Source organism: Ictalurus punctatus, unplaced genomic scaffold (genome assembly GCF_001660625.3).
Source record: "Ictalurus punctatus breed USDA103 unplaced genomic scaffold, Coco_2.0 Super-Scaffold_100058, whole genome shotgun sequence".
Classification (NCBI taxonomy): Eukaryota; Metazoa; Chordata; class Actinopteri; order Siluriformes; family Ictaluridae; genus Ictalurus; species Ictalurus punctatus.
The window spans coordinates 1,447,408-1,469,677 of NW_026521089.1; the positions used below are offsets into that span (position 1 = coordinate 1,447,408).

At 39.7% G+C, this 22,270-nt stretch overlaps 1 protein-coding gene and 1 long non-coding RNA gene across 8 annotated transcripts; one reads left to right on the top strand and one right to left on the bottom strand.

The window, feature by feature from the left end:
- Positions 1-2,397: 2,397 nt before the first annotated feature.
- LOC128630646 (piwi-like protein 1) lies at positions 2,398-4,186 on the top strand. Of its 3 annotated transcripts, none has more exons than XM_053679040.1 (4): positions 2,398-2,681; positions 2,852-2,975; positions 3,838-3,978; positions 4,069-4,186. In XM_053679040.1, exons 2-4 carry the CDS (start codon positions 2,968-2,970, stop codon positions 4,184-4,186), a joined length of 267 nt encoding a protein of 88 aa, XP_053535015.1. In that variant the 5' UTR covers positions 2,398-2,681; positions 2,852-2,967. The 3 variants fall into 3 exon arrangements, with proteins under 3 accessions (XP_053535015.1, XP_053535014.1, XP_053535012.1); XM_053679039.1 differs by having other exon boundaries at positions 2,873-2,975; positions 4,069-4,158; XM_053679037.1 differs by lacking the exon at positions 4,069-4,186 and having other exon boundaries at positions 2,873-2,975; positions 3,838-4,024.
- Positions 4,187-15,548: 11,362 nt separating this feature from the next.
- LOC128630647 (uncharacterized) lies at positions 15,549-21,616 on the bottom strand. 5 transcript variants are annotated; one of them, XR_008394917.1, is made up of 9 exons: positions 21,590-21,616; positions 21,306-21,437; positions 20,340-20,393; positions 20,129-20,244; positions 17,055-17,162; positions 16,847-16,947; positions 16,570-16,743; positions 15,970-16,344; positions 15,549-15,684 (listed from the first exon to the last, which is right to left on the bottom strand). It is a non-coding gene; the product is annotated as an uncharacterized LOC128630647 (long non-coding RNA). The 5 variants fall into 5 exon arrangements; XR_008394920.1 differs by having other exon boundaries at positions 16,600-16,743; positions 21,534-21,606; XR_008394916.1 differs by having other exon boundaries at positions 21,534-21,606.
- Between the last annotated feature and the right edge of the window lie 654 nt (positions 21,617-22,270).

Consider the following 22,270-nt stretch of genomic DNA (forward strand, 5'->3'; position numbering starts at 1 on the left):
CATTTTGTAGTGCCAAAACCCAGAAACGGAGTTAGCATTTTAGCCCTCGATCTGCCACGTTCGCTTCGAGCTCCAGTGCTTTGCGTGAGGAGAAATCATGACATTACACGCTATAAGGTGGGTTTAATTCAAACTTCTTTATTAAAAATTCCTCACCAATCATAATCAAGATAACAACTGTTCCGTCTGTAACATACAGTGCACTGCCGCCCTCCTTCATAACTCTAATTCACTTCATTTAAACTCACGGTTGCCAGATATCACTAGAAAAGTCAACTCCAGTTTCCATGTTTTAATTTAATCCCCCACAAAATTTATCAGCAGACATGGACACTGTACTTGGGAACCGATCTAAAACTGATAAACAAAAATAAATACTAAAATGTAAAGAAAGAAAATGTGCTTTAGTTATAATAAATCATTTTATATATATATAATATAATATAGATAGTATATGTATATATATAGTTGTGTGTGTGTGTGTGATATATATATATCATATAATATTATATATATTTATATATATATATATATATAGATTACTATACATACATACTACATACATACATACATACATACATATTGTTTGGGCACACGGTGGCTTAGTGTTTAGCACGTTTTCCTCACACCGTCAGGGTCGGGCTCAAGTCCCGTGGCCCTGTGTTTGTGGAGTTTGCATGTGCTCCCCTTGCTATGCGGTGGAGTTTCCTCCGGGTACTCCGGTTTCCTCCCCCCAGTCCAAAGACATGCATGGTAGGCTGATTGGCGTGTCTAAAGTGTCCGTAGTGTATGAATGGATGTGTGAGTGTGTATGTGATTGTGCCCTGCAATGGACAGTCCAGGGTGTAGCCCACCTTGTGCCCGATGCTCCCTGGGACAGGCTCCAGGTTGGATGGTTGGAGATATAGATATAGTATATATATATATATATATATATATATATATATATATATATATATATATATATATATAACTTCATTAAATATAAATGAATGAAATAATGTTTAATTACTATGGGTTGCATTTAATATCAATTTGACATTAAGCTTAGTTCGCTATTTCATTGAAAGCTATTATCCTTTTTCCTAATATGGATCACTTTTCCACAATATGGATTTTGTGTTAGTCTACTTTTTAATTAGGACTCTATTGTTTTTAAGATATCTAAAAATAAATATTTTATGTTTGTTTATTTATCAATTAACCAACAGTATCATGCTATTATTTTAATTCAGTTAACAGTGTCCATGAGCAGAGAGCTTACATTTAACTGTTTATGATAGACTTCCTGATTAAAGTTTAAATAAAAAAAGATTGGTATCTGGATCGTATCATCTGTAAAAAATCCTGATCGGAGCATCCCTAATGAACACCATTAAACTAAAGCGCTCTGCATCTGACGGGTAAATGAACTCACTCAATCACATCCTATATGAGATTATTCAGATATCTACACAATACACACAGAGCGGTTCGAGAACTGACTCCAGCCCAGAACCAGGAGAGTGGAAATGTCTAATAGTGTAGTTTTAAATATATTTAAGAGGAGCAGACTTCAAACAACTGAACATTGAGGTGTATTTTATTTGTTTACGAGGTGAACAGGTTAACGGTTGTTTTGTGCATACAGTCTGTAAAATGAACTGAAAATATTAGATTTAGTTTATCAGAAGGTAAATTAATGTGTCATGGCTCACACTATGTTCCGAAATTCTGTCATAATTGACCAGCTCAAGTTTTCTCATGCCTACTTGTGTGTTGTATTGTGGCATGAGAAAACTTAATAAATGTGAAAGTGCAATAAAATGTTATCACTAAAATCACTGAATAATCGTGATAATCGAGATCTCAGTATTAATCTAAATTATCGGGATTATCATTTTGGCCATAATCATGCATCCCTACATGGCACTGATCCAGGACCTGATAGCAGCAAAAAAACGGTGGATCAGCTATCAGAGATAACAGAAATCACATCATATAACTGATGCATGTAAGAGACGTGACTGTTCTTTCACTAGGATTGAATTCGTTATATTCATACTTTATGTATGGGTTTCTGTATGAAAGTTTAATGGTAAACGAGTGCTTCAGTTAAAATAATGAGCGTTGTAGATCTTAAAGAAAACAATATCGGATGGGTATCGGCTGTTACTCAAGCTTTCGATTAAGGAAAATAAAAGCTAGGATCATGACACTTCTAGTAAATAAGTTAAATGAAACTGTTTTTATTTATTTATTTATTTATTAAATTGAATGTTTACGGATATTGTTGTTTGATTTTCTTTGTTAAAGTCGTTTCACCTTTTGTGATGTGACACACGCAGTGCAGTGCAACTGCTTCTATGTGATTTTTGTCACAGTATATCCTTTTATGGGTCTAAGCATATGGCATAAGATAATTTCAGATTAACAGCCTCAGTCTACAGATTACCATTACTTCTTGTTCTGAATCACTCACTTTAAATCATGTGTGTAAGGTGGTTGTGATCCTGTTAGCCAACCGTAAGGATAAATATGATTGCGTGAAGAAGTACCTGTGTGCGGACTGTCCCACTCCAAGCCAGTGTGTGGTGGCTCGCACCCTCAGCAGACCTCAGACCCTCATGACCATAGCCACAAAGATCTCCTTGCAGGTGAACTGCAAGATGGAAGGAGAGCTGTGGAGCGTCGAGATCCCGGTACGGTTCTGTTCTTCAAGCACTGGGAGTTTTTCAAGTAACTGAAATATATCCGGCATTGTGATTTCAACTACAACCAAAATCATCACTTAAAAGGATATCTGATCTTGTAACTGATCAACAGTGGCACCTCCTAACCCTGATGTTATTCTATTAAAACATTGTTTTAGTGACTTCTCCTGCTCTTTCAGTTGAAGCACCTGATGATGTTGGTATCGACTGATACCACGACAGTGCCGCAGGAAAGAGATCCATCGGTGCACTGGTGGCCAGCCTCAACCCGGGCATGTCCAGGTACTTAAAGCATGACTTGTGTGGACTCTGTAAACAGCTTTAAGAAGGCTTGTGTTTAATGAACTAGATTTTAGATTTGAACTTTTCCACCAGTCTTCAGAAGAGAGGGCATTACCCTTTGTGGTTTATCGTTTACCCTTTGTGGTTTAACTTTAGGAGAGAGAAAAAGCACAATATCGTTCTTTTAATGAATAAAATGTTTGTCAAATTGCTGTGGTATAAGGAATAAAAAGCATCAGGAAGACCTGTTTAGCTTCGTGGTGCGTCACATTGCACCATCCTGTCGTTGGTTGATAATCTTTCTACATATAGCAGCACGCTCATGGTTTCTTTATTTGTTGATATTTTTAATCCCTCGTATATCTGCATATTGTTACCACTACAAACGATCAGTAAAGATTGTGAATCCAACAAGAGTTTTTCAGCTCAGTGGTGGGAAATTTCAGAGACTTTTAACACTACTTCCTGCATCTCAGGATTCTTTACTAAGGCCTGAGCTGGTTCTCTTAATCTCACACACTCTTCTCTGTATTTCCATTTCCTTCCAGTTGAAGGACAGAATCACAATCTTTTAGTCTTGAATCCTCTGAACGTTGTTTTCCTCGCTGCTACCGCCACCTTCATCCTCCTCATAAAGGGTCTGGGCCATGCTCTGTATGCTATGTGCTCTGTATGCTAAATGCAGTCTGGGAGGAACATCATGCTCATAAATGACCTCGTTACACCGACTTTACACTCAGGATGAAATACTCACACTGCAGTCTGACGGAACGTGGGAGAAAAAGTGAGCGATTTTAGAATTGTCGCTTCAGTTAAGAAGCGCATTAAGACATGGCTTTTTGTTTTGATTTCTTTTCCTCAGCTGCGCTGAAGGCCTACTTCAAATACAACGAATGTTTGCCGTCACGCATCGTGGTGTACCGAGATGGCGTGGGCGACGGCGTGCTGCTGAGCGTAGTCGACTACGAAGTGCCTCAGTTCACGCAGTCCATCAAGGCCATGGGTGAAGATTACGCATGAGACTCGACACATCTCCATAAAACAGATTTGACTTTTTGGGTTTTCTCTCAGCCATCAGTGTTTCTGTGTACAGGCCCAAACTGACCGTGTTGGTGGTGAAGAAACGCATCTCTTCCAGATTCTTCGCTCTCCTCAACGCCAGACTGAGCGACCCTCCTCCGGGAACGGTCATCGACGCCAAAGTCACGTGACCCGAGTGCTGTGTTCAGGCATAGTTCATAGATCTTTTTCTCTTTCTCTGGTGGTCTTTCTGATCACAGCTTCAGGTTGCGTTTGGGGCGTTATAAAGCTGATGGCTTGATTTGTCAGGTACGACTTCTTCATCGTGAGTCACAAAGTGTGCTTCAGCAGTGTGGCCCCCGCTCACTACAACGTGGTGTATGACAGCAGTGTCCTCAAACCAGACCACAAGCAGAGACTCACCTACAAACTCTGCCACATGTATTACAACTGGCAGGTGAAAGCCACACACACACACACGTGTTCATACAAGCCCGCTTTCTACACAACCCCAGATCATGCTGATTGATGATGTAAGGATCGAGGATGTGGTCATTTTCTTTAATCGCACGTCTATCATTAGAGAATCCGCATCGTGTGATCAAAAACGGAGAACGCGCATGAATTTGTTACAGAATTTGTCCAAGATTTTATTGGGAATGTTTCGTACAGTGTTGACGATCTAAATAGCTTAATTTAGCTTAAAACCATGTAATTTCAGGGTTAAAGATACGAGCTATACGAGATCAAGCCTGCGATCAGAGCGTCCGTATGCTCTATGTTTACAAAACCGCAAGAACGGAAGCGAAATGCTATCAGTCAAACACGTCAGAGTTAATGTATTGTTCTGATGACTGAAGGAAAATTTTACTTAACGGTTCTATCTTAAGGGTGAGCTGAGGTTGTGTATAATTAGTTTAGTAGAGAGAGAGAGAGAGAGAGAGAGAGAGAGAGTTTAAGAGAGAGAGTGAGTGATGTAGAAAAAAGGAAATAAAGAATTAACAGGTGCTGTGAATTGAGGATGTGTAGAAAAAAAGTATATTTAAAGCAGATGAATGAGTGTATTAGAAGCCGGGAAAGGTGAGGTTTCCTTCACGTGTTTCCTGGAGGATGCAGTAGAGGTGTGTGTGTGTGATTCCCTATATATATATATATATATATATATATATATATACACACACACACACACACATATACATACATACATACATACATACATACATATATACACACGGTTGTGTGTAGTTTTAGAAACATCTGGGACTTGAATTTTCAGTGTGCACATGATAGATGTGCTATATAATGTAATTTAGAAACAGGTGGATTACACGAATATTTTACACTAAATATGAAACTTATTCACTTCGACTGAACATTAAATGAATCTCAGAACTGAGACAGTATTAAACAGTCAGTAACAGAGGCCCCTGTGAGAATCAGAACCTCAGCTTTAATCAGTGTTGTGGAATGTGATATGATCAAATCAACAAGTTAGTATATTTTACTTGCACTCTAAACCGGTTATCTAGGAATCGTTGTAGGGGGAAAAACACTACTTGAGTCCAGCACTTTCCTTTAACTGGAGCTGAAACTTGTTGTTAAAGCGTTTTTGGCCTTTTGTCAACCCTACAGTGCACGTCCCAGAGGCGCGTTCACTATTCACGTTTTCCTACAAAATGTCACCTCCTGTAAAAACACGAGCACTGCTTTTTTATTTATTTAAATATTTTACATATACGGATTATATACTTTTTTATACATTTACAAAAGGCTGGTATAGATTTAAAACGCTCTGAAAGTTTTCACCAAAGGAACAGAAATTATTATTATTTTTTTAAACCGGTTTATGACGCTCGTGAGTGTGGCTCTGTGACATATTTAACACCTTCAGCAAGACTTTAACGCGAACACGCTTTAAACCGGTATTTCCCGTCGCAGCACACGCACAGGTTTGTTTAAGATTAGCACGCACACACTTATAATATTGTCACTACAGAGCCCATGGAAATTAATGCTACTTTTAAATGGTTTTACTCTTCACCTTATAAATCTGAATTTCCTGCAGACGATACTAAAGTGAAAGCAGTTCTTCAAGACCTTTGTACCCCTGTTATTGATTCGAATACTGCCATGCAACTGGACTCCCCACTCCCTCTTGAAGAAATGTGAAATTCAGTTAAAACTATGCAGTGTAACAAAGCTCCTGGCCCGGACGGGTTCCAATTGAATTGTTTAAAGCATCTATTGGAAAATTATCTCCATTGCTTTTATGTGTTCAACGAATCGTTGGAATGTGGGTCTTTGCCTCCAGCTCTGACACAAGCCACTACAGCTCTCCTTCTTAAGGAGGGTAAGGATCCGTCCTCCTGTGGTTCTTATAGACCGCTGTCTCTGCTTAATGCAGATGTAAAGGTGTTGGTGAAAGTAATGGCATCTCGTTTAGAGAACGTTATCCCTTATATCTGAAGAGCAAACCGGTTTTATAAAGGGATATTAGTTGTTTTTCAATACCCGTACGCTCTTTAATATAATTTATTCAAAGCATTCGGCTGAGATTGGGATTTCTTTAGACGCTGAAAAAGCATTTGACAGTCTTGAGTGGGTTCAATCCACATCAGAGAGGAATGATATCTAAGATTTATGATTTCATTCTGGCGTTAGGTAGTGAGGCGAGTACCAAAATTAAGAATGCGTGGGAAATGGAGTTAGGAGTACAGATAAGTGAAGCGTGTTGGGAACGTGCTATAGGTAGGATACAGTCTACCACTTCCTGTGCTCGTCTTGGACTCATCCAGCTCAAAGTTTTACACAGAGTCCATTTGTCCAAGTCGAGACTTTCTGCAATATATCCAGAAGTAGAGGACAAGTGTGATAAATGCCATGGCTCTCCCTGTCATCTTGGCCATATGTTTTTCTTCTGCCCTGATCTCCATGGTTTTTGGACTGGTTTCTTTACTGTCATGTCCACTATTCTCAGAGTAGATTTAAATCCTTGCCCATTCATTACTAGATTTGGGATTCCTGATGCCTCAGTTCCATTATGCTCTGTACAAAAAGATGATATCACTTTCACATCCCTAATAGCAAGACGTTCATGTAAATAACTCGTACAGTCAGGCAGGTGTTGGTTGTTTAAAGAAACCTTTTATTTAACAAAAACAACAATAACAACAATAACTACAACAACAACAAAAAAACAACACCTCTCTTCCACCTCCTTCTGAAAACACACAGACGAAATAGAAGTCACATGCTCCAAGGACACAGCCTGCACGTTAAACACAGTCAGTGAAACCGGTTCATAATGAATGTAGAGAGAGAGAGAGACAGAGAATAAGAGTGAATAAGTTCAGACGTTACTTTAACATATCTGTTATCTGAGTGATGAGTGCCTTGACCTCAGACATGATCTGCCTAACGAGGTAGGAAGCGTGAGGTTAAACACGGTGACTGTAAATAAACACTGATAAACAGGTGTTGACTACAAATTGTGCACTTACACAACGTTCTGAAGCTCCTGCAATGCATCATCAATTAAAGTCTGCAGGGACGCTCGTCTCGCCGCCATGTCTTGTGGTACAGCCTGCTGGTTGCCCTGCTGTGCATTTCCAGCCATGATGTCTAAAAAATTTTTCCACCAAAATGATAATACAAAAAATACACGGAGTTAAGTTTAGTTTTTTCATATGATGTGAAACAAGCGAATGGAAGACATCTTGCGAAAACCTATCTTCTAGTTTAAACAATACGGCGATTCTTTTAGCCAACACTAACATTTTTACCTCATAAAGGATCTTTGCTTAGAAGTCATGTAATATGGGTTATCCTTTTTAAACAGCTCTTTTAACCATTTTTACATCCTAAAGGCTTATGTTTAGAAGGAAATACATGCAATTCTTTTTTTAAAAAAACGCTTTACCTCCTAAACTTTTTATTCAAAGGCAAACCAGCCTCCCTAAAACCGTAATCAACATTTGTTTTCATTTATTTCACAAAACAAATATTCTACTCATATGTACACATTCAAACATCATGCTTTTTTTCACTGAGCTCTCAACACCTACAGGAGCACAGGTCTTTTAAACTCACGCACTTCGTTGTACATCTAAACCGTTATCCATGGACAGAACACACACTCTCCCCAAACAATATAAACACAGTAAAATAAAACTCAAGTGATCGAGTCACCGATGAATCATTAGCAGAGTGGTTGAACGTAGTTTAAAAAAAAAATAGACAAGTTTTAATTAGCTGAATTGTGCATCCCTACCGCCGGGTCTGGAGCTGCAGCCTGTTGGCCGTGCCCTACGCCACGGTATGGCGCATTTCCTTCACCCTGTCCTCCTTCTTCTGCACGTGAAGTGTGAGTTAAACACTGTGACTGTAAATAAACACTGAAACAGGTGTTGACTTACCCTATGCACTGAACTTCCAGCCTTAGACTATTGATCCGAGCGATCAGAGCCACACGTCTCGCCCGCTGAGCTGCCAACAACTACAGGAACACTGATGGAGATGTAAAACGAAGTGCGTGAGTTTAAAAGACTTAAACTCACGCACTTCGTTGTACATCTCCATCAGAAGATGCAGTAGGCCTAATCAAAGGCCAGATAGGTCATCTAGTCCAGATACCTTGTTGCACCATTGACTTATGGTGAGGAGGGAGGGGAACTGTCGTTAGTTGTTTTTGTTTAAACAAACAAGTAAACAAATAAATAATATTTTATATTAATTTCAGATATGTTGCACTTTTATTATTAAATTATTCAACTGTTGGTTAAAGGCGCAAAAAAAGGAATCCACAATGTAATTATTAACCAATTTAAATCTAATACATTTATTTTCTAGTATCCCCCCCCCCCCCCAAGAAGTTTATATAAATACTAATAAAAGCTTCTCATTGTTGCCAGATTGAACAATCGAGTGCAATTTGAAACGTTTTTTTTTTTCTTCTATGCATTAATTAGTTCATTATGAATTTAGTCACAGTTTGCTATGATTTATTACTAAAATAAAAAAGGAAATCCAGTAGGCAATGATGTCAAATATTAATACATTTAAATCAAATAAAACTATTTTAGTATTTCCCTCCAGATATTGTACAGTTTAAAAAAAAAAAAGTAAAATAAACAAAGAAAAACACAGCTTCTCATTGTTGCCAGAGTGAGAGACTGAATGCAAATTACATATAAATAATTTTATTAGCTCATTATTTGGTTACACTTTGTTCAGATTTATTCCCAAAATGGAAATAGGAATTTCCCTGCTGAAAAAAACAAAACAAAAAACAATCACAACAGAAGCCCTCATAGAATCTGTAATGTCCCTGTAGGTCTACTGGTAATTTGTTGCTTTGGTGGCATGTTGTGTCTAGTGGATACCATTAAGAACCAATAATGGTACTGGTTTTAATGGTTAACAAATTAACACGCGTTCTCCGTTTTTGATCACACGATGCGGATTCTCTAATCATAGACGTGCGATTAAAGAAAATGACCACATCCTCAATCCTTACATCATCAATCAGCATGATCCGGGGTTGTGTAGAAAGTGGGCTTGTATGAACACAGGTGTGTGTGTGTAGTGAGCGGGGGCCACGCTGCTGAAGTGCACTTTGACTCACGATGAAGTCGTACCTGACAAATCAAGCCGTCAGCGTTTAAAACACACCGAACGCAACCTGAAGCTGCGATCAGAAAGACCGCCAGAGAAAGAGAAAAAGAACGATGAACTATGCCTGAATACACCACTCGGGTCACGTGACTTCGGCGTCGATGACCGTTCCGGGAGGAGGGCTGTGCAGTCAACGATTTTCATTATCGATTTTCATCAACTATCATGGATTAGTTGTTGCAGCTCTATTTGCAACACATTATACTAAGCATTGTATGGTATTTGAAGATGTTTGTTCAAGGTAATGCAGTTAATACCCATTGCAGTTCTTTATACTTCGGGTTATTACTCAGATTATAAATGTATTTGAGTGAGGACATTTATCACCTGTGTGCTTTTTCTGCATTGTTATTAGCATATGTACTGTATGATTTAGTAAAATAATCATTAGAAATTACGTTGTTATTCTGATTACTCTGGGTGTGTGTGTGTGTGTGTGTTCATGCTCTTGGGTGTGTGTGCTGTGTGCTGCACTTCCTCTTTTTGGTCAGGCCCTACGCCTGCTGTAGTTAACTTTTAAGAGACATTGTCTATAAGGAAGAGAGTGTGACTCTGTTCTTTCCCTTATTCTCAATAAATTCTCATGCTCCATATTTTATTGCCCATGTGTTTTATTTCTATCAAAAATCTTCTCCAACACTGATAACGATCGGTCTGATAAGACCTGAGCCAGGAGAGGACCGTTCCCTTAATGCCAACAACATTTTCTAATCTATCTAGCACAGAGGTGCCTCTGATCTAGCGTGTAGCGGAGCGTTGATTCGGTCGCCTGATCGAGTTCTATCGGATCAGACGGTGATCCAAATCTAACTGATGTCTGGGCGAGGTTATTGATGAAGCTCGGTGCAGTAGCTGGTGTGAAAGTACATTTTATGCGGTGGCGAGGTGGAAATACGATCCATACGTATTATGAACGAGATAAGAATGATCGGAGACAACTTCAGACTGTGGAAGTTTTACAATATTTTCTATATTTAATCCGTACGTATGAGGTCAAGAGTGTGACCACCATTATGAGTAGGTCCGATTACGTTCTGATTAATCCCTACTGAATCTAAGATGGACACAACCGCTGTTCTCAGAGGGTCTTCTGGGTTATCAAAATGAATATTAAAATCACAGACGATTAATGCTTTATCTACAGACACAACCAGGTTTGAGATACAGTCTGCAAATTCACTAAGAAATTCAGTATATGGCCCTGGGGGCCTGTAAATAATAATTAGAGGAATTGACTTATTTTTTGTGGCTACATAAGTTATGCTGGTATAAAGAATTTCAAAAGAATTAAATTTATGACAAGGTTTGTGTGTGACGACTAGATTTTGACTATGGATGAGTCCAACACCTCGTCCTCTCCCAGTTGAACGACGCTGATGTACATAACTGTATCCAGGAGGACTGGCTTCATTTAATGCTAGGTACTCGTTTGGTTTAATCCAAGTTTCCGTTAAACACATTAAATTACATTCCTGATCAGTAATGATGTCGTTAACAATAAGAGCCTTAGACGCAAGAGATCTAATGTTTAATAGTCCTATTCAGATTAAAGGTGCTGGATGTGCATTCAGTATGATCTAATTTTAGGTTAATTAGGTTACTAAAACAAACATTCTGAAATTGTCTATGTATTTGTACAGCTCGGGGAACAGACACAGTCTCTATAGAATGTACTACAGGTGTTGGACTATTAATTGAACATTGCTTATGATGAACGTTGTTATTGTAGATGATGTGCTTACGGTAGACAGTCACTTGGAGTGTAGCGTCTTGGAGATGTTGTCAGACAGCAGTTCCGCTCCGAGGCTGCTGGGGTGCAGGCCATCAGGACGAAACAACCTAGGACGCTCCCAGAACAGATTCCAGTTATTAACAAACAACAGATTCTGTTCATTACACTGTGAGGGAAATTATTCATTTTTACTTTGAAATAGTTTTGTTCTTGTTCTGTTTCATTCTCATGTGAGGATAACCACTCAGAAGGCCATGTGATGTCACTGAGATCAGTACAGAATGTTTATCTGCTTACAGAGACACAAACATGTTCTTCTGTTCTAGGCTCGTCTAAACATCATCTAAGATCCTAAAACAAAGCCTGTTTGAACTGCCTCAAACTGCTTCTTATCGGTACACAGAATGATGTCATGCTCCGAGTTTCATATCTATAGTAGTGGTTTAGTACAAGGGCTTCAGAGCGCTCTCATTATTCTGTCCTGCTTTATTCTATCCTGTATTAACCATCTTTCTGTAATAAACCTTTTTACCTTCAGAGGACGAGTCTGAGAGTGTTGTCTAATTTCCACGGCAGGAACAACACACTACAATGCACACAATGAACACCTAAAGCCCTGTTCACACGGGGACGGTTCAAAACGGTCTGTTGAACGCCCCCTGTCGCTGTCAATGAGTTTTCACACTCGGGCATAAAACATGTGGCGGAAAAGCAGCAGAAACCGGCCGCCCAATGAGATTCACACTTTTGTTTACGTGCCCGGAGCCGGTGAAGCTACATAAAAGTACCACTTGATGGCGCTCAAGTACAACACTGTCAACCGACAAAGAAGAAGCTGAACAAGAAGACACAAGCACCCGCCATTTTAGTGAGCAAGTATGTGCATAAGTGACCTATCAAAAGTCAAGTTATTGAATTTAGTAAAGGCACATGCAAGCCCTTCTGCTCCATCATTCCTCTCTGATGTGGATTGTTTGAAAACAAGCTTTCCCAAGCCTGTTCAGGAGGCACAGAGGGGAAATCAGGAAAACATCTAGAAACGAAATTCCGAATTTGAAAATACCGAAAAAAAATGAGTCACAGAGAGGTCATAAGTGGATGCCAGATTGGCAAAGCTATCAAACACACCATCGGAATACAAATTTCTATCTTGTTTAATACCCTTGTCATCCCACACTGAGAATGTGGAGTCCAAACACGATGGAGGAAATAGATGGTTGTTGACTAAAGGACACAAAGAGGATGCACCTACAAATTTAAAGCGCCGTCTAAACTGATACCAAGTCATAAGTGTTGAGGACAACTAGATTATCAGTATATAGGGAGAGTTTTGTAGGTAAAGAGGAGTAAAGTAAAGCAGGTGAAGAGGATTCCCTACACGACAATAGTTCCAATTTAGACCAAGAAGATCCAGGAGATTTAACCCAGTAGCAGAGTTTATGGATGTGCGCAGCCCAGTAATAGAATTGAAAATTGGGTAATGCAAGTCCTAAACCCTGACTGACTAAATCGAAACGGTAAATCTGACTGTTGGAGAGAAAATGCTGCAGTATTGACAGGAAAACAGTCGCTTTTATCCAAGTTTAATTTATAACCAGAGACAACACCGAAGGACTCCAGAACAGCCAAGACAGCAGGCATAGAGGCAACAGGATCGGTTACATACAATAACAAATCATCAGCATATAGCGACAATTTGTATTCTACACCGTATCGAACTATTCCTTTAAACAAGGGAGAAGATCTTAATGCGATAGACAGAGGTTCGATAGCGACAGCAAAAAGCAGAGTCGATAAAGGACAACCTTGACGAGACCCTCGTCCGAGTAAAATAATCAGAATAAGTATCGTTTGTCTGAACCCTGGCTTGAGTAAAGGAGGCGAATCCAAGAAATAAACTTATCCCCAAATCAGAACTTCCTCAGACTGCAAACAAATACTCCCACTCAACCCTATCAAATGCTTTTTCAGCATCTAATGAAATCACAATCTCAGGAAGCACTGCCGAATGCTTTGAATAAATTATATTAAAGAGCGTACGGGTATTGAAAAACATCTGACGTCCCTTTATAAAACCCTTCTGCTCTTCACATATAATATAAGGGATAATGTCCTCTAAACGAGATGCCATTACTTTCACCAACACCTTTACATCTGCATTAAGCAGAGACAGCGGCCTATAAGAACCACAGGAGCTTGGATCCTTACCCTCCTTAAGAAGCAGAGCTATCGTGGCTTGTGTCAGAGTCAGAGGCAAAGACACATTCCAAGGATTCGTTGAACACAGATAAAAGCAATGGAGCTAATTTTCCAATAAACATTTTTAAAAATTCAACTGGAAACCCGTCCGGGCCAGGAGCTTTGTTACACTGCATAGTTTTAACTGAATTCAAATTTCTTGAAGAGAGTGGGGAGTCCAGTTGCATGGCAGTATTCGAATCACTAACAGGGTTACAAAGGTCTTGAAGAAATGCATTCACTTTAGTATCGTCTGCAGGAAATTCAGATTTATAAGGTGAAGAGTAAAACCATTTAAAAGTAGCATTAATTTCCATGGGCTCTGTTGTGACGATATTATGAGTGTTTTTAACACTAGGTATGAGACGGGAAGCGGCCTGTCGCCGTAGCTGACGTGCCAGTAAACGACTCGGCTCGTCGCCATGTTCATAATATGAACCACGAGTACGTAACAACAAGCGTTCCGCCTCTTTAGTCGAAATAAGATTGAATTCTGCCTGTAAGTCGATTCGCTGTTTAAGAAGTTCTGGAGAGGGGTTCAACGTACATCTTTGATCGAGACTACTGATCGCAGATGTAAGTTCATTAACCCTAGCAGTGCGCTTTTAATTACAGAGAGTGGAGTAAGAAATAATCTGCCCTCTGATATAGGATTTAAGTGTCTCCCATAACAATGAATAAGAGGTGGAGTCATTCTGACTGAAGAAAAGAAAGTCATCCATAGAAGTAGAAATGAACTCACAGAATTCACTGTCTGCTAAAAGAAGAGAATTAAATCTCCAAGGCGGTGGGCTACGTTTATAAATAGAAAGATGAATATCTAATTCATGATCGCATGGTCAGAAATTACAATACCCAAATAGTCAGAAGAAACTACACAAGAATCAAGAGTGCTGTCTATAAAAAATAATCAATCCTCGAATAGGATTTCAATAGGATAGCACCTGGGAGAAGAAAGAAAACTTTTTAAGAGCAGAGTTACGGGATCTCCAGGGATCAACGAGACCGTTCTGACCCATAAAATCGGAAAATGTTTTAGACATAGCAGATTGATTCAGAGTACGGGGATTAGACCGATCCAAGTTTTGGTGAATTACACAGTTTAAATCTCCACCGAAAATCTACAGGTGAGTATTTAAAAAGGGAGATTGCTCAACAATCTATTAGCAAATTCCACATCATCAAAGTTTGGAGCGTGTACATTTACCAACAACACCTGTCTTTGCATCAGAGTACCAGCAACTATAATATATCTACCGTTCACATCAGCAACAACGTTAGTGGAGGAAAACTGTGACCTTTTGTCAATTAAAATAGCGACCCCTCTTGCTTTCGAATTAAAGTTCGAGTGGAAGACTTGACTCACCCAAGGGCAGAGTAACCTTTGATGATCTTTAATACTTTAAGACGTAGGTGCGTCTCCTGTAAAAATACTATATTGAAGTTTAAATGTTTCAAATGTATAAAATCCTTAGATGTCTTGACAGGATTACCCATACCTCTGACGTTCCAACTAATAAATCTTAAAGGCGTGCCTGTCCCAGCTATGCTGGGATCCATATGACTACTAACCATTTAAATAAAGTAAACCAGAGAAATATAAATAGCCAATTAGAGCCGAAGTGGGACCTCCCAAAGTTTATTTTAAACTTCTAATCAAAGTTTGCGCTTCTAAACCAATGACAGCTTTAACGTTATTAATTGTGGAAAGACCATGGTATAGGCGGGGTAATCCATGGCTAGGTGTGCATTAAACGATTTGAACGAGTGGTTCTTTTCCTCCACATCATGCATTAAAATCGTTTAATGCACATCTAGCCGTGGATTACCCCTTACATATCATCTGAGAGAGACAGCTAATTCTGTATGTAAACAGATATACTTACCAATCACGACCTTTCCGAGTTGGAGAGCGGACAGTGAAGTCTTTCCATTGACTCCCCTCCAATTGACATTCTTTTCCAGGGAGTTAGCAATCACCCTCTTCAATATGCGCCAGGTGCAGTCACGCACATACACCCCGTCAATAAGCGCCAACCAGTTTACCTGAAACCGATTTAAAAAATAATATACACTAGTATAAAAACAAATAATTAATAAGCATGTATTGCCTCGTCAACTGTGTCAGTGCTTCTCACTACTCCTGCAGTTACCCTGCCCTGTGTGTTTTCCATCTCTACTAAAGAGTAGGTCATAACTGTTCCCTCATATCAAAGTGGTGTTCAGTGTTGTGCTTTGAGTACGAGTGTGTCACCTTGAGAAAACAGAAATGCGCTCAGTAGCTGTGAAATTGTGCAAGTAGTTGTTAACAAAAAGGAAAAAAACTCTCACCAGATTTTGCTTGTAATCTGGGCTCTGTTGCATCCTTTGCTCCAGACTACGCAGTTGAGGAAGGTCTTGCAGGGGCAGTAAATCTTCATCAATATCCAAAGGCTGCACCTGGACCTCCTGTTAGTGCACACACACACACACACGCACACACACACACACACACACACACACACACACACACACACACACACACACACACACACACAGGAGCCACTGCTTCTTTTTTATTTGTGCACTGAAAGTGAAAGAGGCGGAACAGACACCTCAGTGATATTGACGATAAAGACAGGGTTAGACGGAAGATTCTCCAACTCAATGGAGCTGCTCAGAACCCTGACAGGGCTCACTGACTGATTCTGAAAATCCACATTCACCCTGAGAGAGACACACACACACACACACACACAGTGAGTGAGAGAGACACAGAGAGAGAGACCTGTAACAGAACAGCACTAATGTACAGAACATCATCTAAACATCACACTGTCTAGGGGATGTGGTCACATGACTACTCTCACTTAAAATGTAACCATGACTCATCTGATGATGCTCGCTGCGGTGTGCGTGTGTGTGTGTGTGTGTGTGTGTGTGTGTGTGTACCGTGTATATCTGAGGTGTGAGATACACTACCCCCCTGCCCAAGTCTCCACCTCTCCAGCAGGTTAAACGTTGACATGGAGAGGAAGTCTCTGCTGCGTGAGGAGGAGAGACAGAGAGACCTCTGGGAGAACGCCAGAACCTCTCATTGACGAGCGGTAGAACTCTACATAGGCCCTGATACACACAGACCCACAATACATGTTTATAGAAAATCACAATTAAACACACACACACACACACACACACACACACACACACACAGTGGTGTCACACACACCTGGAGCTGTCAAAGGAGATGGATTTGATTTAACCACAGTGTCTGAAGAGAGACTGGAGCTGTTTATAGTAGAGGAATGCAAATGGAGGGAGATTACACACCTGAGAGAGAGAGAGAGGGAGGGAGAGAGAGAAATATTATTAATAATAATAATAATAATAATAATAATAATAATAATCCCCTAGTTAAATGGAAGCTGACTGAATACCACTATGGTGGTCCTGGGGTCGTTTCCATAGAGTTCCTTGGAGGCGAGCTCCTCGTCCACAGCTCCCTGGAGGAAGCAGTTCGGATAAAATGCGCCTGCAATCACCACCTGAACAACGGAAACATCACTGATACTTAATAATAATTATTATTTATTTTCTGCAGGAGTAAGTTACACTTCTTGGACTTTGTCATGGTGACAATTTTAAACTCTGCATTTGCAATTTTACTTTGGATGCTTGTGCTTCTAAGGCTGCGAATTATGACTAATATTTATATTTACTGTACTTCAGGGGTGCCCACACTTTTTTGACTTGCGAGCTACTTTTAACATGACCAGTCAAAGAGATCTACCTACACTAAAAATGCTAAACATATTTATTTATATACTGCGTATACTTATATATATATATATACACACACACACACATACACACACACACACACATACATACAATATATGTTCATGTACCTTGCATAACTGCATGAACCCTTATGGGACGCTACAATTCAGTACATTTTTGGTCATTACCTTACTCTGACGACGTGCACTGAATAGAATCAGCCAGGGTTGCATAGTCCGGACAGTAGCTGCTGGTAGCCAGCCTCAAGCAGGCCTCCAAATGATGATCAGTCATTGTGGAACGGTATTTGGACATAATGATCTTCATGTGGGAAAAGGCTGACTCACATAAATAAGTAGAGCCAAATAATGCAGTCAAGGAGGTGGCACATTTCCTCATGTTTGGGTACTTTTCCCCTGTGAGTAAGTTCCAGAACTGTCCATGAGCCCTGGACTTCAGCTGAATGTCAGTCTGTAGTTTCAAAAAATCTCATCCTCCACTTCAGACGAGTTCAGGTGAAACAGCGCTGCAATTTTCGATGCGAGTGAATCAACCTCAACATTGTCCCTAAACGGGTAGCACATGAATGTGGCGAATGCCTCCAATAAAGCAAAGTCTTGAAAGCGTCTGTCAAACTCTGACCGACAGCTGTCAATCTGCTCCGTGTAGCGTGCAATGTTAAACTGCGCACAAGCCTTCCGCTGCGTCTCCAGATCTGACGGGAGGTTTTGGAAGTTCCCAAAAACATGGTGCTGCAGCTTTGAAAACAGAAGTTGCATTTTCCGTTTAAAGGCATTAACTGCCTTTAATTTTTGTCTTTTCCTTGCAGCTCCAAATTAAGGTTTGTCAGATCGGTTAAAAATGCTCGGTTAAAAAAATCCAGCAACCACTGATCATCATTGACTTGGGTGTATTCTGCATGTTTAACAGCAAAAAGAAACTCGCTTATCTCCGGACAGAGCTCTCGAAATCTCTGCAGGAATTTACACCTACTAAGCCGTCCACACGTCAGTGTGTACCATGAGCTGATTGCGCGTAGTCTGCCTTCTCCAGATGCGCACGGAACAGCCGTCTTTGAAGTGAACTAGCACGTATAGAACAGGCGATCTTTGTTTCAACATCCATGATCTCTTTCACGTTTAGCATTCTTGTGCATAAGGCTTGTTGGTGTATTATGCAGTTGTTGGCTCAAATTTAGCCTATTACCCAAAAACATTTAAAACTCAACTTAAAAGCCAATAAATACTCACATCTACCTCTGAGACCAGTTGGAGATGGAAAAAATGCACCAGCCGTGAGTGAGAAGAAGCAAGGGTCCAGCTTTATTGTTCCATTCCACCACACGAGATCCACACCGATGAGAATTCTCAGAAGTGATCCCCCTACCCTGAGCTTAAGCTCCAGTATTTATACTGTATTTACACACTAGATAACCCATATGTTTCCAGAAAAGGCCTATTTCACTTACACATAGAATCAGAACCCAGGCATTTCTAATAACCCAGAAAATAAAAACCCAGCGTTTTGAATTACATAGAGAATCAGAAACCAGGATTCTCATTTACCTAGGTGGTCAGAAACCAGGATTCTCATTTACCTAGGTGGTCAGAAACCAGGATTCTCAATTACCTAGGTAAATAAAATGACGTAGACAAGACGACTAAACAACCAGGAGGGACCTTGGTCTTATCATTATCTCTGGGGGGGGGCAGTTTGACCCAGCCACCCTTATAACTGGTTCCTCATGGTTCTTTCTTAAAATTAAGGCCTTCCTTGCGAGCCAAGAACCCTCACCATTTGAGTCATGAGTAAGTTTACATTTTCCTGTATTTCTAGTTTATAATTTATTTTCATATTTGCACTATATTTCTTATTTTATATATATTTATACTACTTGAAAAGCGGTTTACTGTACTTCCAACTTCTTAATATCATTACAGTTCTACTGTCCTGCATATCCTACTATTCTGTTTTTAATAGAGTTTCTCTATTACTATAAGATTTTATTAAAGTTATTCATGTGTGTGTATGTATGTTGTGTCTACTTGCCCGCCCTTGACTGTACGAGCGTGTGTGTGTGTGTATTAGCACTCCTCAGCTCAGCTCGTATACCTCTTTTTGGCTTTTTTTGACTACTACTGCTCTTAAAGATCTTTAAAGTGTAATTCCAATCCGTCAATGTCCGCCTAATCCCGCTTCTATGTGTCTAGGTGCCCGTTTTTTTCTTCTTCTCCCTTTTGCTGGATGCTAGGTCTCCCTTATGTTTATTTTATGACATTTTTTATCCACAACACAGTGGTAGTTAAAGAAGTCAGGGAAAGCATCGTCTTCCCTGCACTTGGCAATGAATCCATTTGCACTGCTCAACCATTGACTGATATCAATTTGCACACTGGAGCTGGGTTTTGTCAATGAATTCTTTAAAAGACTGAAAAATGTCCTCTCCCCACGATTTCGCTTGCTAGCCTTTAGCACTGGCGCGCTTGATCGCACACGTGTGGTGAGAGAAAAGACGAGATCTCAGACTGGCTGCCCTGTACGTCAACTAACTACGTCAACTAGCGATCTACCTGCACTTCCTTTGCGATCGACCAGTCGATCGCGATCGACATATTGGGCACCCCTGCTGTATATATTTTGACCTGAAGAAAAAAGCCTCTTTATACACATATGCTGTTAAACTACACCTGCTCTACTCGTGTGTGTGTGTGTGTGTGTGTGTGTGTGTTACCTGCACTATGAATTTCTGTGCGTGCGTGCTGGTGTAGTCAGAGGGAAAAGTTTCGCTGATGTGCATGTTGAATTGTGACACTCAATTCTTTAGATCCTCAAACAACTCGGCCACCTCTAACACACACACACCAGAAATGATAGTTAGGGATCTGTGTCGAGAAGTGTGTGTATAGATGTGTGCGAGTGAGTGAGTGAGTGAGAGTCATAACCTCTTGTATCCGTTTGATCTGAATGCAGTTCTCTTTGCCCCACTCCAGCTCATCCTAAAAACACGCACACACACATCAGTACCACTTTATTTATTTCTATAATCCAACACGTTATAATTCAACATAACTGTCACAATCTCCTGCCTCCCATACGCCGTGTACCAGTTTAATCTATTTCCTTATTTGGTCAGTGCTTTCTGTTCTTATTTCGATGTCCTCTCTCTGACTGGTTCCTATTTCTTAAATTGTGCACTCTATCTGTACACTACACACTTGACCATCGAACATCTGGATATTTGAAAAGCACACACACACACACACACACACACACACACACACACACACACGCACACACACACACAACCTGCGTGAAGTTGCCCCCCCCACCAACACAAAACATCGGCAGAATAGTTTGTGCTGGTTTGTGCCGTAAAAATATTCGTTTGTGCTGCTTCAGTTCTGGAGATATTAAAAGAATATTTATAGGTCATTCTGGGGTCACTCGAACCCCCCACATGCTCCAAATTCACCCCAAATGGTCTCAATAATAATAATAATAATAATAATAATAATAATAATAATAATTCAAAAGAAGAGAACTATAGCGCCTTAACCCACACTGCGCATGCGCGAAGCCGGATGACTCAGCCATTAAACTAGTAAAAGAGCTCTAATTAGCCAGTGAAGCTAAATGTCGTTCTGCCACGTCCACTTATAAAAGTAAATCATGCAGTATTCTCAGACTGGGCAGTTATTGACAGAGTGAATTCATCGTTTTAAATAGAATCAAAAATAACATCGACCTATTTGCTAATCACATTTCGAATAGCTTGCTCATTAATTACACTGCGCATGCGTGGACTGGACTGCCTCCTCAAAAGCTAGCACCGCTAGTATATTTGTATAATATTAACATTAATACTGAACCAGAGTGAATAAAAAAAGTTTTAAAATGTTATTTCTCACTTCTCCTCCTCTTGTTCTTCTTCGTGCGGGTGTGAGTTATCTTTGGTCGGTTCCTCGGTGATTCGGTCATTAGTGAACCGAGCTCCGAGAGTGAATCAGTGCGCCGTCACCGCCTGCTTCATACTGATACACCTGAAACACAGGTGTTAACACCGTTAACTACACACATACACACAATACAGCAAAAAAACAGAACGGGTTCGGTTACACAGAACCGAATAAACTCACTTTAGTTTGGGTCCAAACGGGCCAGAACTAATACTAACACCGCTTTCTGCTCCTACCTTCGACTTCTCGCGCTCGTGGTGACGTCACCAACGTAACGGCCGTTGACGTAAATTTGAATCTTTGAGGAGAAAATAAAATAAAATAAACCCAAATATTATTTCATAAAAAGCTTCATTATTCTCTTCTTCTTAAACACGATAGAGGATAAGATATACAAATACATAAAAAAAAAACCAGCTTTACCATTATTTTAAATCAAATCCACTTTAAAAGTGCTCCTAATTACATTTTAATTAAAAATATACTTCATCTTACTCTTGTTTAATTTAATTTTTTAAATTAATATTTAATTCATCGATGATTGTAGACGTGTTGAGGTTTCACGTTCTTTGTGCTTTATTATCATAAATATACACTTTGTTTAAACTTTTGAGTTTGGACACAAAATGTAAACATTCCTCATGAATCCAGAACATTCATTTGTTTATTATTTAGAAAGTAATAATTAAACAGCTGAATAAAATGATCAGGTTAATCACTTGCAACATTTAGGATATGAATTTCTTGTATTGAGAGAGGTTTTTAATTATACACAGATATAAATAGATGTTGTTTATTTGTAGTTTTCATATTTGACTCAGTACATTACACCACATTTATTTAATCAACTATTTATCAAGTTTTTTCAATATTGAACTGAATGATTGTTCAATATCAATAAAAATCTTCAAATAATC

Bases quoted from the DNA above. Each gene is read 5' to 3' on its own strand.
- LOC128630646 (XM_053679037.1), top strand. From the start codon at position 2,607: ATGACCATAGCCACAAAGATCTCCTTGCAGGTGAACTGCAAGATGGAA. The intron at 2,682-2,872 runs GTACGGTTCTGT...CTGCTCTTTCAG, and splicing joins TGTGGAGCGTCGAGATCCCG to TTGAAGCACCTGATGATGTT. The intron at 2,976-3,837 runs GTACTTAAAGCA...TCTTTTCCTCAG, and splicing joins CTCAACCCGGGCATGTCCAG to CTGCGCTGAAGGCCTACTTC.